The 20794-nt window shown below is 43.4% G+C and overlaps 1 protein-coding gene across 1 annotated transcript in view; it reads right to left on the bottom strand.

The window, feature by feature from the left end:
- Positions 1-20794, bottom strand: part of SESN3 (sestrin 3) — a 63088-nt gene that overhangs the window by 14090 nt on the left and 28204 nt on the right. The window contains exons 2-6 of the mRNA XM_081860512.1: positions 6555-6620; positions 5364-5561; positions 3967-4149; positions 2152-2388; positions 15-162 (exon numbers count right to left, since the gene is read on the bottom strand). Of these exons, the coding sequence (XP_081716638.1) occupies positions 15-162; positions 2152-2388; positions 3967-4149; positions 5364-5561; positions 6555-6620 (832 nt within the window). The remainder of the gene's footprint in view (positions 1-14; positions 163-2151; positions 2389-3966; positions 4150-5363; positions 5562-6554; positions 6621-20794) is intronic.

Genomic DNA, 20794 nt, shown 5'->3' on the forward strand with positions numbered 1-20794 from the left:
AAAAGGAGCAGTACCTTCAGTGACAACCAGGAGGCTCTCAGTCTTCTCCTTTTCAAAGCGAGTATCCATTTCCTCCTGAGAGGCCTCCTCGTCCTCCTTCTCCTCCTGCAGCCGTTTCATTCTGTCCATCAGGGCCTCCAGCTCACTTAAAGAATCTGAGATCTAGAAACACATCACATCCTTTAGGATCGAGTACAGATCATTCCCTCTCCGGCCCCCGGTTCCATACTCAACATTTTTGGGGAGACACTCAGGTCTGTGCACTGCATGCACTAACAGATTTAAAATCGCACCAAGTTTTGTGCACTGACTAAATCATGGAAACGTTCCTGGGGCCCGTTAAAGAATCCTACCAATCTGATCCAGCCACTCCTCTGGCTAACGGAATTTCAGCAGGCATTGCCCACAGATGTTTAAGTGTATTGTAAAAGCAGTTAAGAGAAAGGAACTTCCTTTTTGTTTTAAAATGAAAGCAGAGAACAGTGGTGCCTCGCAAGACGAAATTAATCCGTTCCGCGAGTCTCTTCGTCTAGCGGTTTTTTCGTCTTGCAAAGCAAGCCCATTGACGGCTTAGCGGATTAGCGCTATTAGCGGCTTTTAGCAGCTTATCGGCTTAGCGGATAAGCAGATAAGCGGCTTAGTGGCTTAGAAAAAGGGGGGGGGGAAACCCGCAGGAACTCGCAAGACATTTTCGTCTTGCGAAGCAAGCCCATAGGAAATTCGTTTTGCGAAGCACCTCCAAAACGGAAAACCCTTTCGTCTAGCGGGTTTTCCGTCTTGCGGGGCATTCGTCTTGCGGGGCACCACTGAACCTCCGGAAGCTTGTTTTTGGGTCTAGAATCACCTTCTGTATTTGCAATGCAGCTGCAGAACCCACAAGCTCTGACCATACCCAGCCCGTTCCTTTAGTTCTTTTGTGCCAGGCTCTTCTTTACAAATTCCAGTCCGATATGCCACTGTGCATTTGCCAGTTCAGCCCCTAAGAGTCCGCACACTGTCACTTTTGCCCCCAATCTACCTGTATCACTTTACGCTAAGCCAGTCAATCAATGATATCTGATCTCCCCTTTTTAGTATCCCAAAGAGGTTGTGACACATCATTTGAGAAAGCCGCTTTTTGTTTTGTAAGTAAGTCACTATTACAGCATGAAAACCATTCATTACCTCTGCCTACTGACATTTCATAAACGTAACTGCATGATTTATATGGCCAGCAGAATCCTTGGTAAGGAATGTGAAAGCCATCTTAGAAATGGCAATTTTTACTCGTCTGGAAGAACCTAAGAGCTCTTTGTAGCTCCTTCCTCTAGAAAGGTTTGCTGTTTAGGGCTGTACAAAAGGGACAGGCTCTGGTTGGCAGGATGGAACTAGACTCTTGTCATTTGCAATAAAAACGGTAGCAGAGGAGAATTTGGTCATCCTAAGGATGAAAATGTTTATGATCATCCAGATGTTGGGAGGAGAAGAACTGAGCAACAGAGAAGAAAGGAGTAACATGATCCTCCCATGTTCTGGCATGGGTCTGCCCCTCCCAGCAACCCACTGATTCCTCCTGACCTCACATGGCTATTAAGTGCTTTCAGATGCAACCTCAGACACTGCCTGGGCAAGAGAATAAGGCTCTTTTCAAAACTGCCTGTCATTTTGCTGGTTCCAGTGAAGACACCAAGGTGTGGGGAAATGGGGCCAGGAGGGAGGAGCAAAGTAGTGTTCAATCAGTTTATTATGGCCATAGACCAGCAGTAGCAAAGTGGTGTTCCGGTGAGAGTTTGCACCACTTACGATTTGCGAAAGAGAAATGTATTTCATGTTAGTGCTGCATTTGCAGTCCAGTGTTGCGTCCCCTCCCCTGAAACGGACATCTCGAGTCTGCCCTGCAGAGCTAGCTTGCCTCTCAACTGACCTCTCTTTCGGATCTGCCCGCAACACCCCACCCAACTCGGATCCCAATTCTTCTGGGGTTTGCCTTTCAGCTCCATATTCCCCAGCCCTGACAAACACAGGAAAAAGCTGATCTCTCAACCACAAGCAGTAAACGTACCTCCTCTCCACCCTGCAAACCCCTTCCAAAAAAAAAAAGAAAGAAAGAAAGAAAGAAAAGTGGGACAAGCAAAATGGGAATTAAAGAAAAAAAAATCTGGCAAAACTAACCCCAAAGTTGTTACTAATGAGGGACGCGTTTTCGATGTTGTTGTCGTTGGCAAGGTCGCAGACACAGAAATTGTTAACTGATATGAGCCTGTAGCCGTTCGAGGTATCGAGATCTCTCTCTGGATTGATGCCACTACCAAAGACAAAGCTTGCCAAGGCATGGTAGTGTGCCAAGAGGACCACAGCATGCACCAGTTCCGGAAGAGACCAATTATTTTCCCCTGTCTTGACAAGTTTCTGAAACAGACGAAAAAAGGAAGACATATGCATATATGTTAGATGCAGACACAGGAAGGAGCCGGAATATTCCAGTGGCAGGAAGGCAAAAGTTGTCTGGTCTCTTCCAAGTTTCCATTCTGATAGGGGTAAGTTGGGAGCATCAGTATCAAATGATGCCAGAAGGCTGCCAAGTCACAAGGGATATAAAATTTACAGCATGCTATAGTTTAAGAGAAAATTATATGAAAGTGATATATCGATGGCATCTAACACCAAGTAAACTGGCAAAAATGTATAAAACTAAATCAAATAAGTGTTGGAAATGTAGAGAGAAAGAAGGTTATTTTTATCGTATGTGGTGGTCTTGTAGGAAGGTTAAGGTTTACTGGGAAATGTTATACAATGAAATGAAAAGGATGTCAAAAATAACACTTGTAAAAAAAAACCCAGAAGCCTTTCTCTTGGAAATTATAGGGACAGAACTACCTAAATTGTATAGAAATTTATTCATGTATGCGACTACAGCAGTAATGTTACTTGCCCCAAAATGGAAAGAAGAAGAAGTCCCAGAGAATGAAGAATGGATACAAAAACTTATGGAATACCCAGAAATGGCAAAACTTACCAAAAGAGTAAGAAATCAAGATAACAAACTTTTTATAAAAGAATGGAAATGGCTTATTGAATATTTACATATGGATTGTAAACAAATAGAAACACTGGCAGGATTATTGTAATAACCTGCAGCGACATAAGGGTATATATATAAAGAAGATAAATAAATGAGCATGTTAAGTTAATTTGGATATGCAGAAGATATTAAAAATAAATTTAAGGAACCACAGAAAGAGGGGGAAAGAAGCCAAGTTTTAAAATGTCAACATGATTGTTAAATTAGTGAAATGTATATATCTGAAAAGTATAAATAAAATACATCTTTTAAAAAGTCACAAGTAAGCACTATTTAGGCACTACCAGCCTTTCCCAACCCTTGCCTTTTTCTGGGCAACAGATGGGAAGGGCCATAGCTCAGTGACAGAACATCTGCTTTGTATACACATTATCTCAAGGTCAATCTGTACCAAATCCATGTAGGACTGGGAATGTCCCCTGCCTGACACTTCGCAGAGCCACTGCCAGCCAGTGTAGACATTACTGAGCTAGATATACCAAGGTGGACCACTGGCCTAAGGCACTTTCCTATGCTCCTATGGGCTCTTGTGCCTTTAACCAGGATTGTAAGTGGCCGTTTCTGTATCCTGGATGCTCTTTTTAAAAAATGACTGACTTCTCTCTCTCCCCCTGTTATTGCTTGAGCAAAAACTACTTAGCCATCACACCACTCTTCTGAAAAAAGCTTAAATAGGATTCCTAGGCAGGCCCACTGCAGAAGAAAGTCCCTACAAAGAAATTGGCTCCAAGAAACTCAAACAAACAAACCCAAGCCAAGTTCACCAGGTTAAAAAAGAAGACGTTAGAATGAGATTCCCTCCTTCCCAGATCTTATTCCTTTTAAAAAACAACCACGCACACATAGACACTGTAATAATTTACACATATGCAAATACTGGAGCGTTTCTCATTTGTAGTAAATACCTGAATGTGCTCTTTTGAAACTAGCCAGGGTCGATGTGCAAGAAGCTTATTGATTTCATTCAGGTTTTTCAGTCTTTGTGGAACATATTCCAAGCCATTCAGCCATTCTGGGATCCCTCCAGTCTTCAGGAACTCATCCACATGCATGTTTATAAGGTAGGAACACTGATGCCTGGCAGCAGCCTGGAGTCGGAAACAAAGATGAAAGTGAGCTGATTGAAACCTGCCTACTCTCCTTGAGGAAAGGAGGAGGGCGCAGGCACAAGAGAGAAAAATGCATTGTCATAAACACATGTGCAATAAATTCCAGTTCATTTTCTCTGACAGAAAGGCAGATGATAGAGCAAGAAACCTGTTTTGAAAAGCATGGTTTTTAAAATCAAGCAAGTGATAAATGTGCATACTGAGCGTCTGCAAGTATGCCCTAGCAGAGGAGCCAGGACACTCCCAGCCAAATCCCTAGTTCAAATCTTGCCGTGAATTCAAAACATGGCCTTGGGAAAGCCACCAGCTTTCAGCCTCAGTCCTCCCATCTGCACTATGGGATAAGAATATTGATTCATTTTACAGGACTTCATAGATTTGTTGTTGACAAGACTAATATATGTGAAACACTTTGAACATTTAACGCTAAGTGATATATTTTGACTACTTGCAGGATTTGGCTATTTAAGGACTATGTGTTGCATTTTATTTATTTTAAATGGAAATTTAAAGAGAAGCAGGTGGTGTGTGGTGGCTCAACTGCTGGGCCTGGACTGGAGAAGTTTAAGTTCAGGTCCTTACTGAGCCATGACATATTCCAGCCAGGCAAGAACACAAAGACACCTGGTGTGGAAAGTAAGGCCAATGAGGGGAGTGCTCTGAGGAGAGGTCAAACAGCCAGACAGAGAGGCCTGGGGGACCACATTTTGCCTTGGGCCTGAGGTTCCAAGGGAAGCAGATCACTGCTGAGAATTTATAAATTTATTCTGTAAATAAATAAATTTTATTTACTGAATAACCTAATCCATAAAATTTATTCAGAGTGCAGCGCTGAGTGTTCCTTTGTGTGAAATATGTATTTTATAATAGTATCCGGCACATGGTCCATGTAATTGATTGCAGGGAAGCAAATTCATATGTGGCTGCATGTCAATCACCTTGGGATGCAAGCTGTGGTATAAATCCCTTAATACTCTGGGATTGGTGCCTTTCTTCTGAAGCCAGGCTCGATCCTGCCTCAAGTCCAGCTGCTGGAATTTAAAGCTCTTAAAAATGCCAGACTTGTGAGATCTCACCTTTTTTCTTTTCTTTTTAAACCCTCACAAAGTGAAACAAATAAATGTTGGTTTGATTTACAGAAGTGCTGGAAAGGATACAAATGTCAATAAGAGGTAGAGTTTCTGAGTACATACCATGATTGCAATGTAGTGCCGGTAGGGCAAAGGAAGAGGCCCGTCCATACGCAACATATAGAATTGGCTGCGAAGGAAAGACTCCAGGTATTGAGTGTGTAAACTCATGACCTGGGTGATGTTGTCTAGGCGGCCCGATGTAGAATATTCTTCCACAAGCAGGTGCATGCGTTCATTCAGACTGTTGGCTTGGATAACCTACAGGGAACATAAGCAAAACAAGCTAGCTAGGGAGGATACTTATATTTACCTCTATACTGTACTATAATCAGTTGTACCAACAGGCTAAAAAACAGTTTCTATCCGTGGGCTGTTAAGCTGCGGAATGGAAAATAATATAGTGCAACTGACTTTTGGGGTTGGTGTGTTGTGTGACAAGCACACAGAGTGCAATGAGACTGGGTGTTTTTTGGGGGGGAGGCTCGGTTAATTTCATTGTACACAGACTGTACATTGACAATAAAGGTGCTGCTATTATTATTATTATTATTATTATTATTATTATTATTATTATTAATTTTCATCACCTTTTTTATGAGACCCTCAAGGAGCTGACCATTTCAAAAACAAACAACTACAACAACCATAACAACCACAAACTAAGTTCAAATGGTGGTTTACTCCATCTTTGTAGAACTCACTGGTGAGATGGCCTCTACAGAATATCTACTGTTGTACAAACTTCTATAATCACAGCCTACTTTATTAAAGGGTTTTTAACAATTCCGTGCATCCAGAAATCTTTTTAGCAAATAAACATTCAGTAGAAAAAAAGCCTGCAGAAACATACAGCGGAATGCATACTTGCATGCCCAAGAAGCTGCCTTAAAGAACGTAGGTGTAAGCGTATGTTTACACCAGATCTCAAGCCTCGTTCAGCAGCAGGGGTAGTGCCTACTGCTCTGCCTAAGCCTGGCAGATGGAAAACAAGCCTTTAAATCAGCGTTCTATGCCAGGTTGCCAGGTCATGTGACTGAGCTGAGCAGGTGAGTTTCCCAGGCGAGTTTCCCTTCTGGAATTCTCATCCAAGAAATTTAAGCCAAGCGGTCACCTGCCTGATATAAACCTGGGGTCAAAGCTGTTTAGACACTCAGGAAGAAACATAGGGTGCAGGGGGGGGGGAGACATCATTCAACAGGAATCTGTCCCATCATCAATATTGCACATTTAAGGTGGGGGAAATAAACTTACTTCCTTTTCTGGTATAAAGGCACTTGGTCCTCTTGTCAAAGGCAGAGACACTCTGATTTTCTTTTCCTGCAGAAGAAATAGCAGATGCAAGAATTACCATGCTTTCAAAATATTATGCCTAGAAAGCCCGCCCTATATTGAGTCAGAACCATTGGTCCATCTGGCTCAGTACTGTCTCCACGGACTTGCTGTAGCTCTCTCCAGGGTTTCAGGCAGGGAACACTTCCTGCCCTATTTGGAGGTGCCAGGGATCAAACCTGGGACCCTATGCATGCAAAGCAAATGCTACAGCCCTTCCCAGGCAAAAGGGGCAAGGTTGTGTCTTCACTCAATTCTGTATGAAGAGATGGAGCACTTCTAGAAGCCAAGCCTTATGAGGAATGATTGAAGGAGCTGGGTACGTTTAGCCCGGAAAAGAGGAGACTGAGAGAAGGTATGATAAAGGTAAAGGGACCCCTGACCATTAGGTCCAGTCGTGACAGACTCTGGGGTTGCGGTGCTCATCTTGCTTTATTGGCCGAGGGAGCTGGCATACAGCTTCCGGGTCATGTGGCCAGCAGGACTAAGCCGCTTCTGGCAAACCAGAGCAGCGCATGGAAACGCCGTTTACCTTCCCGCCGGAGCGGTACCTATTTATCTACTTGCACTTTGACGTGCTTTCGAATTGCTAGGTTGGCAGGAGCAGGGACTGAGCAACGGGAGCTCACCCCGTCACGGGGATTCGAACCGCCGACCTTCTGATCGGCAAGTCCTAGGCTCTGTGGTTTAACCCACAACGCCACCCGCAGCCGTCTTCAAATATCTCAAGGGCTGTCACATGGAAGATGGAGCAAGCTTCTTTTCTCCTCCTCTAGAAGGTAGGACTCGAACCAGGGACTTCAAGCCACAAGAAAGGAGATTCCAACTAAACTTAGGGAGAAACTTTCTGACGGTAAGAGCTTTTTACATTGGAACAGTCTCCCTTGGGAGGTTGTGGACTCTCCTTCCTTGGAGGTTTTAAAGCAGAGGTTGGATGGTCATCTGTCATGGAGATTCCCGCATTGCAGGGGGTTGGACTAGATGACCCTTGGGTCCCTTCAAGATTCTATGATTCTTACCTATATGGCCTGGCCCTCCTCCTGTTGTGGGGCTGGGGCAAAGATTCACCTACCATGCAGTACCTCTAAGAACATCCACAGCACGTCAATTTCAAATAGCACTACCTCAAATCATCAGGTATGACATACTGAATAGAATGGGTGGTGCTAGAAGAGGGCAGAGCTTGGAAAATACCCAGAGGAGGAGCAACAGCTAGACTGTGAATTCCTAGGATGTTGGAAACCAGTCCAGCTTGCCAGGCAAGCTCCCCACTATTGTAGCTCGCAGCATGGTCAAAACAATGATCCCAGCAAGAAGCCACTCACTTTTAAATATCTGTTTTTATTCGCTTTTTTTTTTAAAGAAAAATATTTACTCCAATGGAATTTGCAGAGAGAGGTGATAATCGTACACCATTAATACAAAACCACACTGTGTAAATTAGGGAGAGGTGAATCCGTCCATTTAGCTTTACTTCAGTTTCTCATTTTTCCAAATCTTAAATCGACTTAACTGTATTTCCACATCCGCTTGTAGCTTTAAAAAAAAAAAAGCCCCATGAAAATTCATCAACATTTTAGTGCAAATTTCCCCTAACAGTTATTTGTATGCAATTTCGCCTAACTCAGTATTTCCGCAAAACAATATGTTTGTGAAGCGCCCCTGCCTGAAAGCAATCCTACTCGCCACAGGTGACCAAGCCATCTGCAAGCCTGCTGTAAGACTGGACAAAAGAACCCAAAGGGTTTTTGTTTCCCCCCACATATGGGCAGAGAAGCACATTCTACACACATAAGCAATTTGTTTAAGGGCTCCAAAAGTCATTAACAATGCTGCAGTTCATGGAAAGTTATCAGAAAAATATATTGTAGCAAGTTCCAAAAAGAAGAGGGGAGGGCAGGGAAGGAAATGAAGCCCTGCCAAGTTAACAAACACACACACGTACGTTATGTCAAGCTTCTTGGACAGAAAAGGCAGAAATGCATGAAGAACTAATGCGAATTGTTTCCCAAGTGGTGAAGATTGTGGACGAGGAAACATACAGAAAAGCACAACCAAATGCTTGCTGCCTGGGAAAACAGCAAGTTGTGGGCTGGCCACCCATTTATATAGCTTCTTTTTGCAACAACTGAGCCAGGAATGGCTCGAGTTCTCTTCGCCTGATACTTTCCCACTCAATTCAAAACAAGTTCTGATTTAATTTAATTAACATGTTGAGTAATACGCTGCCCTGGCTGTGCAAGTAGAAGTCTCCTCATCTCACCGCGCAGGGAACCAACTCTGTCATTCTTCTTAACCCTTCATGGGTTTCCAAGAGCTGGGGACCTCACGTTGTGTTCCGCGGCCTGCTCATGATCCTGGCATCAACCTCAGACTGCCAGTATTTTGTGGGAGGGATTCAAGTGCATACAAGAAACTTAGATCTGGGCAATTAAAGTGAATTAGTTGTACCTGAGATGAGCAGATAATAACTTCCGATGTTATTAGGCTCTTGTGTTTGTAGGGGGGAAGAGTTCTAGGGTTTGCTGCTGGGCAGACTTATTTATTAAACACCACCAATTCCCCCCCCCCCAAAAGAAAGTTGACAGGGTGAAAAAATTGACCCTGATGCTTATTATGTACTATTAAGTATACTTTCAGGATTATGCATGATTATACATTGCTAATTATTATGAACCGTGTTTATATAATTATATTCTGCTTTTTGTATTTAATGAAGATTATGCTATGTATTTGCATTAGGTGGTTTATGTTGCTATGCTGTAAAAAAAAAAGAGGTGGCCTTTTGAAGAAGGGTGGTATATAATTTCTTAATGGTTATTATTATTATAATAATGCTTTGCTGCTGTAGCACAGCAAATGTACTTTTAAAGCAAAACAAAAACACCTCTCCCTTGAGAGGTTGTGGACTCTCCTTCCTTGGAGGTTTTTAAGCAGAGGCTGGATGGCCATGGATGCTTTAGTTGACATTCTTGCATTGTAAGGGGGCTGGACTAGATGACCCTTGGGTCCCTTCCAACTCTTAAGATTCTATGATTCTGTGTCTATGACATATTCTGCTCTTTCTCAGTTCCACTTCTCCACTGAAAATCTCCCCCTCGCAGCTTCCACTCTGTAAATGAGAAGAGGAGCCAGTGGTCAGAAACTGAAGACATGTGGTTGGAGGTGGGGATTTCTGTTGAGCTCCAAGATACTCTCTGGAACAAGATTTCAAGCCTGGGTCAAAACAATAAGGGCTTTTTCTTTTCTTTTTTTGCGACTTGTCAGATTTTGAAAAAGAAGGCGTGCCATGCAATAATATTGTATATCTGAGGCTTGGTTTAATTGAAACATTGCCTATGTGCCCTTGAGAAGGGACTGGAACATAACACATGTAAAAATAAAATTTCAACCTCAGACGGAAGTTTTCTTACGGAGGTGCAACTTTCATCCATGTTTGGGGTTAGCGGCAACTGGCAACCTATGTGCAAAATTTAGCCTCTAAATGAGTGCCACCTTATCTCCTCCATCCTCCTGTTCCTAACTTTGCTTTGATAAGGGTCTATTTAGAGGCAGGACAGCAGTCCCTCAAAGCCCTACTTCTTAGAAGCGACCTTCCTGAAAAACTATTGACTTGATCAAAAAATAGGTGCTTGACTACTAAGTGCTGCGTGTGTTTAAAGTATTTCCTTTTAAATCCCACCTTTCCTCCAGACAGTCTCCTGCTGAGGTACTAGCCAGGCTCAGACCTGCATATCTTCAGAGATGGAACTACATCAGACAACTCCAGATACATTCTCTGGGCTTGAGCCATTCTCTGATTGCTATTGTTCCAGGAAAATATGAATTGGTGCAGTTCCTATGAATTAGGTACATTTACGAGTCGTGGTTGGGGAAAAGAGGTAGGAATAGTGCCGCCCCCCCCCCCCCGCTAATAAAATGCAGCCTTTTGAGAGTGTCTATTATTTAGAGAGCTGAATGAAATAGTAGAAAAACATCACAGAGCTGTAGGAACTGCGGCTTTCTGCTGCATGAAATGCCAACACTTATTCAGCTAATGGTCTAATTAAGCTAATGGACAATAAGTACAGTGGTACCTCGTTTTGAGTCCGCCTCGTCGAGCATCCATTTCGGCAAACGTTCACGGCAAACCTGGAAGTACCGGAACTGGTTACTTCCTGGTTTGCCGCTCTCACAGAAGCGCAAACCGCTCCATGTGCGCGTGCAGAGTGGCGTTTTGTCGTGCATCCTTTTCGTCTAGCATCTGGGGCTCCGGAACGGATCCCGGTTGCAAAACAAGGTACGACTGTATCTGGAGGGGGGGGGTGGACTGAGAAACCAGATGATTAACCTGGTGCCTTACTAGTCTGGAAAGGACTTAGAACTAGTTTTATGGGAGGCGGAGGACCACATGCACATGAGGAGCGCATGGAAGATGGTAGTCCAGTCCCATCCCATTGGGCTAGTAGGACATCCCATTTGCCACAGCCATTAGTCCCTCCCCACTATTGGGCTGGCACCAAGGGATTGTGATAGTGACCAGTACTCTGTCAATCTGTCCTGGATGCTTTCCAACTCTACAATTCTATTATTCTTAAGGGGCATATTCGGCAAACCCTGCCTTATGCAGACTTCTTCCCTAAGGAACACTGTGCTGTGCACAATATAATATCCCAAGACATTTTATGAAAGGGGGTGGGCATGCCAAGGTATGATCTCTCAGAGTCCTTGTGCCATCCTGTTTTTAAATAAATAATCTATAAGACACCATCTGCAGACTCTAGGTCTACCTGCCTTTATGCAAGCCGAAGGCGTATGGCACCTTGGCAGAAACAGAACCACAAACTTGGTTGGGATGCTTTTCTACAAGGCACGTGGCATTTCAGAGCCTTAGAACAACACTGCCTTCAGGCAGGTTTAGGCAAGAAACAGAGGACTGCTGGGCAGGCAGAACAGAAGAGAATCAGCCATTCTGCAGGCAAGTCAGTTGAAGGGAGCTCATTAGATGGCAGCACTAAACAAGCTATTGCTCGAGAAAGCTATTTCAGATACGTGCAAATGTATCTGCGCAAATGCTCCAGAGATCATCATAAACATCCACATTTAACCTAGAAGAAAATGGGCCCTTCGTGTCCCATTCACATCATTATTATTTTAACCACAGGGATCTGGCATTCCAGTCTGGGTAAGGGTCATCCGCACAGCAGTGCAGGAGGAAGGTGGATCGGTGCCCCAGGCCACCCCCAACCCCCAACAAAGCTGCAACTCCCGCCCTGCCCGCCCTTGCCAATCTGTTCCATAGACCACAATTGCAGGGCCAAAGTAATAGCCATATTTTTTTTGCTTTTCCATGTTGTTGAAATAAAAGCACAGGAAGCTGCCCATCTTGAAACACCCTTCAAGGGCAGAGAGACAGCCTATGGGCCAAATGAGATGATGCATAAAACGTGCAAATAATAATCATTAATGAGAATGGTGAGAAGTTCAGGGTAATTTTTTTAACATTTTGACAGAAACAAGTTGTTATTACTATTAATTACATTTTTACACTGCCTTTTCAGTGGTACCTTGGTTTACAAACTTAATCTGTTCCGGAAGTCCGTTCTTAAACCAAAGCGTTCTTAAACCAAGGCGTGCTTTCCCATAGCAGCGGGGGACTCAATTTACAAATGGAACACACTCAACAGGAAGCAAAACATCTTCTTATTCCAAGGCAAAGTTCACAAACCAAAACACCTACTTCCAGTTTGCAGCGTTCTTAATCCAAGTTGTTCATAAACTAAGCTGTTCTTAAACCAAGGTACCACTGTATACCTGTAGGTCTCAGGACTGTTCACACTACCCAAGCTTATGCCCTGGGGAGGTCACTTCGGTGCTGCTAACACAGTGGTTTTACTTCACCCCCAGAGATGCATTCCATTGTCTCTCGAGATAGACGCATGCCAACTATATCTTCCAGGCAGCTCAAGCTGGCATTCATAGTTCCCCCCGTCCCCACTATCCCCAATGAGATAGGTTAGGCTGAAAGAGAGTGAATGACGGAAAATTGCCCCATGAACTTCATGACCAAGCAGAGATTTAAACCCTCCCTGGTCTCCCAATCAGTTGATGCTTTGCTATTTAGGAATACTAGTACTCCCAGTTCTGTGTCAACCACACCCTCACAGCAGCCATTTTGTGTCAAGCCACGCCATCTTGTGGTAGCCATTTTGTGACTGGTGCCCACAAAATTCTTTAAAAATTTCAAATTTGCCCCCTGGCTCAAGAAGTTTCAAACCACTGTACCAAACTATGCTGGCTCTTTAGGAGACACAGGCAGGCTGTCTTGCTCAAAAGAACTGCACTGGAAACATATAAGCTGAAGTTAATTTGAAAGTTATAATGTGCATAATTAATAACAATTCTTCCAACGTTTGCGTGTATATGGTGGATTAGAGCCATCTGCCTTTTGGCTATGCTTTCTGCAGCACATTCATCCACTTTCAAAATGTAATTCCTGGCATTGATGAGTCTTCTCCTGGCCAGCTGAATCCATGTGTCAACCAAAGTTATAAGAAGGCCTGATACTGCCAGACTCAAGTCCAGAAATCATTTTTACCTTCCCACCCACCAGCCCGACATGGAGTACTGAGTACATTAACTTGTGACATTTAAACATTGTTGTGTTTTTGTCTTTACTACTGCCTTTCTTTCTTTAAAAACTGAGGAGAAACTGATATTGGGTACTTACCACAAACTCCCTCCCCTACAAAAAGCTCCCTCTTTTACATATATTTTTTTCCAGGACGCTACACACATGGGCAAAGGCAGCCACCCATTCAGAGGGACTTCAGGAAACACGGCCTTCAACTTTGAATTGATTTCATGGCATCACTACATAACCAAAGCAGACGGGCTACGACGGCGCCACCACTCTGGCCATGTGACTCTAGGCTGCGGGATCACTATTCCCAACATGGTTTCATAAACAAAAAACAAAGAGGCAGAAAAGATGTCAAAGCAGCGAAAAAATAGGGACAACCAAGAGGTGCAATAAAAGAGGAGCATTTGGGAGGAATATTCTGAAGAACCAATGGTTTCAAGCAAGGTAATCATAGATATGGCATAGCAAGCTCTGAGCACGGGTCTTTGTGTAGTCCAAATGGCATCATTCACACAAAGGAGATTTCAGCAGGCATGGAGGAACTCCAAGCTTGCAGAAGTACCAAAAATTACAGTGCTACCTCAGGTTAAGTACTTAATTTGTTCTGGAGGTCGTACTTAACCTGAAACCTGAAGCACCACTTTAGCTAATGGGGCCTCCTGCTGCCGTCACGCCGCCAGAGCACGATTTCTGTTCTCATCCTGAAGCAAAGTTCTTAACCTGAAGCACTATTTCTGGGTTAGTGGAGTCTTTAACCTGAAGCGTATGTAACCTGAGGTACCACTGTATAACAGAAAAGTGGGGGAAGAGTCCAAAACAGATGTATGAGGTCTGAGCACATTAAATGGTTTTTTTTTTGGGGGGGGGAGGAGGAAAGGAGAGGTAAATCAGGGGGCGGAAGAATGGAATGAAATACCCTGAAAGAAGACATAGCTGGATGGCACCCTAAGCAGGAGCATTCCACACTCCAGCAATTTGCTTCTGGTCCCACTTGAATCTAAAATCCAGTTTGCAACTCTCTACCATGCTGCAGGGGTGGCCAATGAAAACCACTGATAAAGCTTTTGGGAGGGGGAGAAAGTGCTTGACTCTCATTGGGCCAGAAAACAGGTTTGGTCCCCATTCCAAGTGTCCTAAATGCATCCCTTTCCTTCCTGCCCCATAAATGAAGGATTGCCATTTGCTCACATGGGGAAAAGTCAACTGCTGCCCTTTGGGATAGTGCTGCAGTATGGACAAGAGACAGAACCCCAAAACCCTATAGCTCCTTACTATCCAATCCTGACACAAGCGCCCCAGCCCTCACAGACTAGGATCCAGCAGAGCAATGCCAACTTGGGGCAGAGCTGGAAATAAACTGCACCCGCCTCTTAAGAGTCCTTGCAGTAATCAGGACTTTTTTCCATGCACAAACCACCTTGGCACAATAGAGGCATTTGCAAGTCAGCCTATACAGTAATACACAGCTCGGTAGCAATAGCAAATAATACTTTCACATTTATTTTGTTGACTTCTGCTGTTTTATTGCCTCTGTTCAGCAGCTTGAAACGGGGATATATCTGGTTGCAACAGAAAAAGAAATCTTTTCTTGCTGTGGAAACTTCCACAATCTCAGTGAGACAATTCAGCATTAAAATTTCATACCGCACCACTCAAGAGAAGAAACTCTGAAACGTGACTGTACTGTTTGCCAAAAGGACTGTGTGTCATCCAAGCTATGCATAAGACAGAGGACTTTGTCCCAAGAATCTTCAGTTCTATAAACTTAAAAAACCTAGTCAATCCCTTCAGACTGATTATTACAGTCAACAAATCCAAGCATGTTTGCAAATTATTCCCAGTTTAGCTCCCGTAACACCCAACTTCTTTTTGCTTTATCTGTTTTTCTCCCAAATGAAGCTCTCCTGCAATTATTTTACTTCAATAATCACCATCTGCTTTGATGGCCTTTGCTTGAGCATGCTTTAAAAGGAACCTGCTCCAGCCATGATGTGCCAGGTTTCTTTGGAGTAAAGATCAATCTGAACTGCTGATTCATTTAACATCCATCCACCCAGATGCTTTTTCATGCTTTTAAAGACAATAAGGGAAGTGATGTACAGTGGTGCCTCGCAAGACGAAAAGAATCCGTTCCGCGATTCTCTTCGTCTAGCGGTTTTTTTGGCTTGCAAAGCAAGCCCATTGACGGCTTAGCGGATTAGCGCTATTAGCGGTTTAGCGGCTTTTAGCGGCTTAGCGGATAAGCGGCTTAGAAAAAGGGGGGGAGGGGAAAAAACCCGCAGGAACTCGCAAGACATTTTCGTCTTGCGAAGCAAGCCCATAGGAAATTCGTTTTGCGAAGCACCTCCAAAACGGAAAACCCTTTCGTCTAGTGAGTTTTCCGTCTTGCGAGGCATTCGTCTTGCGGGGCACCACTGTACCTGTGGCTCCTAGCAGTTTATTTTAATACAGTTAGTCCGCAACTTATGCACGGGTTACATTTTGGGGGTCACATCTGAAGCCAAAATAGTCAAAACACATTGGCAAGTGCCAATGCAAATGTCTTTTTCCCCCCTGAATGCCCACCCCCTTTCAGCCCCCTTTCAATTTTAAACATTTTTTTGCCAACACGTAAAGCTGAATGCATGCAAGCTGATGTGCACAAGTTAAATCTGCATAAATTGTGGGATTACTGTACATACACATCTCACCTTTCCTCAGAGTTCAAGGCAGTGCACATGGCTCTTTCCCACCCCATTTTATCTACAATACCACACCTGTGATGTGAGGTTAGACCAGGGTTTCCCAAACTTGGGTCTCCAGCTGTTTGTGGACTACAGTTCTCACCATCCCTAGCTTAGCAGAACCAGTGTGGTCAGGGATGATGGGAATTTGTCGTCCAACAACAGATGGAAACCGCTGTTTGGGAAACCCAGTGTTAGACCAAGAGATAGGCCCAGGGCTACCCGGTGAGCTTGGTGGCTGAGGTTTCACTGGTTCAGGTCCAATACTTTCACTACTAGCACCACACTGGCAGATGGATCTCCTCCCTGCCATGCTCAAATACCTTAAGGAGCAACAGAAGGCTACTTCAACTCCCACACTAGGGTTGCCCAAGCTTCCAGGAATGAAACCATCATGAGGAGGAGCTGTAAGTTAGTCTCCTCCTGTATGCCCAGTCTCTCATTACCTTTGGGGTATTGCAGTGCACCCACTTACTGGCATCACTCTGCTAAAGTAAGAAGGGAGAGACTGAGAACAGTTCTAGACATTGTGTGGACTAAACCAAGGGTCAGCAAACTTTTTCAGCAGGGGGCTGGTCTACTGTCCCTCAGGTCTTGTGAGGGGCCAGACTACTTTTTTGGGGGAGGGGAATGAATGAATTCCTATGCCCCACAAATAACCCAGAGATGCATTTTAAATAAAAAGACACATTCTACTCATATAAAAACATGCTGATTCCCGGACCATCCGTGGGCAGGATTTAGAATGCGATTGGGCTGGATCTGGCCCCCGGGCCTTAGTTTGCCTATCCATGGACTAAACTGACAAGATTTTGGGTTGCACCTTGTGGGATGCTTCCCTGCACCTTAGACTGCAGGGAAGCAGAGACCTACTGAACTCTTTCTGTAACATAAAAGTTTGCTGCATGCACTGAATTGGCAACTCAAAGAGCAAGGAGGCTCTTTCCCTGGTGTGCTACTTTATGAGCATTCAGAAATGCAACCCTCATGTCCATCTCTAATCTGAAGTGGCACAGCCCAGAATTCTGTCCCCCTCAGTCTATATAACGCGCAGGAAAATATTTCAGTGATTCACCCAAGGACACAAGAAGTGTCCCCAATTCTGCATTTTCCTCTGTATGTTGGGAGAATCCCTGGGTAGGTGACTCAACTTACAACAGAAGTTGCTCTTTTAAAAAAGGAAGAAGTTATTTATAGATCGGTTCTCCAGACCCAAAACTATATGGTTGTTCATTCTGGGTTAATTTAAAAGCAACACTATAAATAGGGATGGGAGTTGATGACATCCTGTGACGCAATCCTTGTCTGTTGTGCTCTAGAAATGACATTTTAGAGGCCCTCTTTCTTTGACCCCAAACTGTTTTACTGCTGCAGTTCTGTACATGCACACATTTCTAAGCATGTAAAAATATTTTATACATCAGGTTTGGGTTGGGGGGGGGGCTAGAAGAGCTAAACTGCATTACATGATTGGTAAACAACCAAAGTAAAAATATTTGTGAGCCAAATCTATACTTTATCTTGCAATCCATGGGTAATTGCTATTTTTTGTTTCCTTTTTAAATTGTGAAATGTTCAGTTAGGCACCCTGAAGGCATTTGAAAAATAGCTTTTTTCAAATAATAAAAATAAATGATAGACTAGAAGGAGCATTTTTCCTTTAGCCTCTGTGAATTCAATCATGTTGGAAAGTTGTTTTGCCTGTCCAAGTTTGAATTTGGCAGAGCTTGGTGGGTGTGGGAGATGATATTCTGCACAGGGTGTTAGGAGGGAGAGAGAGGGAGCTCAGCAGGGAGAAATCATTTAACAACTGAAACAGAAACCTGACCTGCAACTCATACCATACATTCATTGATGAACTGTAAATTTCTATAGGAATCAGCATTTTTTATTGTGAAAGCAGTCTGTAAGGCACCCAACTTATTCTGAGCCAAAACGGCTTCAAATGTCGTGTTTACTTGAGTCTAATGTGCCATCGAATCTAACATGCACCTCAATTTTCAGAACCTTGAAACCAAAAAAAGTATTTGCTGCTGAATGTAAATGTGCCATCAGATCTAATGCACACCTTGATTTTAAATATGGTATTCCGTCAATAACATGTAGGAAATTGCTAAGTTACTTCCAACTATGAAACAGTGCTTGTGCATTTAGAAAAGGAAAGCATGACATCGGTTTCTCTTAATTTCTAATCACCTTGCTCATAGCAAGACTCTTTATTAGTTGAGCTGAAAACAAAAATCTGCTTTATGTTCTTTCAGAGCCTCAAAGTTTTAAATCTAACCAGCACATCATTTCAACTATTTTCAAAGAGAGAGATTAAATAAAGTGCCAAATGCAGCAACATGGAAGTAAACACCTTAAAAAGAAGATTGCTTCACTTCACTGCAGAATGCATAAGCAGGAGCATTTATTCAATTCTAACAACCTCCTTTGCTCTTATATGGTTTTACTAATGCTTCAAATCTAGGTCAACAAGAGCTGAGCTTGCATGTAATGCTTGATTCACAAGCATGGTTTATTTGTGGTTAAACTATGGTTAAGACACTAGGGAAGGTTCGGATGATCAAATCAAACCTTTATTTGTAAGCCATGACTTTACATGTTATGTGCAAACAAGGCCAGTGTGTGAGATGAAAGGGAATCCTGATTTTTCAGGAAAGCTGCAGAACTACACTTGTGCAAGAGCCATGCATGGGTGCAGGTATCTCATTTCCTTACAGCCAAACCATGAATTGACCTCCAATCTGCACCTGTGGATAGGTGGGAAGACAGGGGTTCTGAGTTCAAATGTGAGGTACCAAGTGTGCATTGAAACAGCACCAAATAAACGTATTCTGGGTCAGTTAAAAGACGATGCCCTTCAGTTCTAGAAACCACAGAAAGGGCCAGTACATACCTTGGATCTCGAACGCATTGGCTCCCGAACAAATCGGCTCCCAAACAATCAAAACCTGGAAATGAGTGTTCCAGATTTTGAACATTCTTTTGGAAGCTGAATGTCCGACGGGGCTTCCAGTTGGCTGCTTCCTGCAGCCAATCAGAAGCCGCACTTTGGTTTTCAAACTTTTTGGAAGTCGAATAGACATCTGCAACAGCATTTGACTTCCAAGGTATGACTGTAATCGTACGCATTTAACATTAGCCAAGGAAGAAAAATGCATCCTAGCCTCTAGGCAAGCTCCCCTTGCTGGCAACAAGTCTCTCCGACTACTAAACCACAGAATTCAAGGTAACCCATCAAAGCCATTTGCCGCCTCTTGGTTTGGCATTTCCTATGTAATAAAGCAGCTGGAAGAATAAAGCGACATGTTACCATCTTTATAGCTTTTAAATTAACTACACCAGGAAACGGGGTGGGCGTTTCTTGTGTCCTTAAGGTTCTCTACACAGAAGAGCAAGTCACTCAATAGTCAATATTTTTCTCAGTGCGAGTCCTGAGCACCACAGACTGAGATCCATGCCAAGTTGTACAAGGCTGGCTAGAGGGCAGCCAACACATGAGGATCTTAAAAAAAAAAAAAGTGGGTCAAAGTTCAGAATTCTTGCTTTTTATAACAGCAAGCTATTTTTAAGAAGGCAAGACAAACCCAACCCGCCAATCTTCCCTCTAGAATCGGAGCAGTCATCAGGAACTTATTTCCGAATATATTGCATTCTCTCCATTAGGGCTCATTCATGCAGCTCTCGCAAGGTATCCTTTAACTTACTTTCACTGTGGATTTTGTCAGCACAATCAAAAAGCAGACCTTCCAAGTGCCCCTCTTTTACAGGGACATCCCTGATTTAGACAAGACATCCTGGTTTCTGATTTGATCCCAGAATGTCCTACTTTTCCTTATGGCGTCCCTATTTTCATTAGAGAAATGTTGGAGGGTATGGACTTATCCACCCCCTGAGCTGTCTGAAGGCAATCCTGTATAGGAAAGGTTTTTAAAAAATGTTTAATATTTTATTATGTTCTTATATATGTTGGAAGCTGCCCAGAGTGGCTGGGGCAACCCAGTAAGGTGTGTGGGGTATATATAGTAAAATTATCATTATGGAATGGGACGTCCCTATTTTCATTGGAGAAATGTTGGAGGGTATGAAAAAGCAAAACGAAGACAAGAGTGAATAAAAGTGAGGAACGAGGTCTAGATAGGGGGCTCAACCCTTCGGCATGGCTGCAACTACGGATGCAGCAGAAGTCTGTAAGTCATGACACCATGTTAATGCTTCTCCACATTAAATAAAAAAAATCTCCTTGCAAGCAGAAAACTAGCGGAGCATGGAAGATGGGCTACAACCTCTCTTTGATGTGTCATCTTTCTATGTGCAGGGAGTTGATTTTAATTCGAGGAGAGCTTTAGAAAATCATCCCTCCCCATCAAAACCAAGTCATCAACCAGAATTCCTACATTTCTTTGGAAGAAGCTGTGAAAAGGACTAAAAGAACAATAAAAATTTGTAGTATGTCTAGGCCCTTGGGCGCAACCTACCTTCGTGATCTGGTTATTTGAAAGAAAACCCAGGACAATTCTGTCCTATTGCAGAGTTTCCAACTGGTCAGCTCAAAAGATCTGATAAGGTGCTGGCTGCATACCCACCCAACCCAACACATTGCTCAGGATTACCAGAGCTTTACAGTGGTGCCTCGCAAGACGAAATTAATCCGTTCCGTGAGGCTCTTCGTATAGCGGTTTTTTCGTCTTGCGAAGCAAGCCCATTGACAGCTTAGCGGATTAGCGCTATTAGCGGTTTAGCGGCTTTTAGCGGATCAGCTGATAAGCGGCTTAGCGGCTTAGGAAAAGGGTGAAAAAAAGGGGGGAAAACCC

Source organism: Podarcis erhardii, assembly GCF_964252035.2.
Source record: "Podarcis erhardii genome assembly, chromosome: 4".
Lineage (NCBI taxonomy): Eukaryota > Metazoa > Chordata > Lepidosauria > Squamata > Lacertidae > Podarcis > Podarcis erhardii.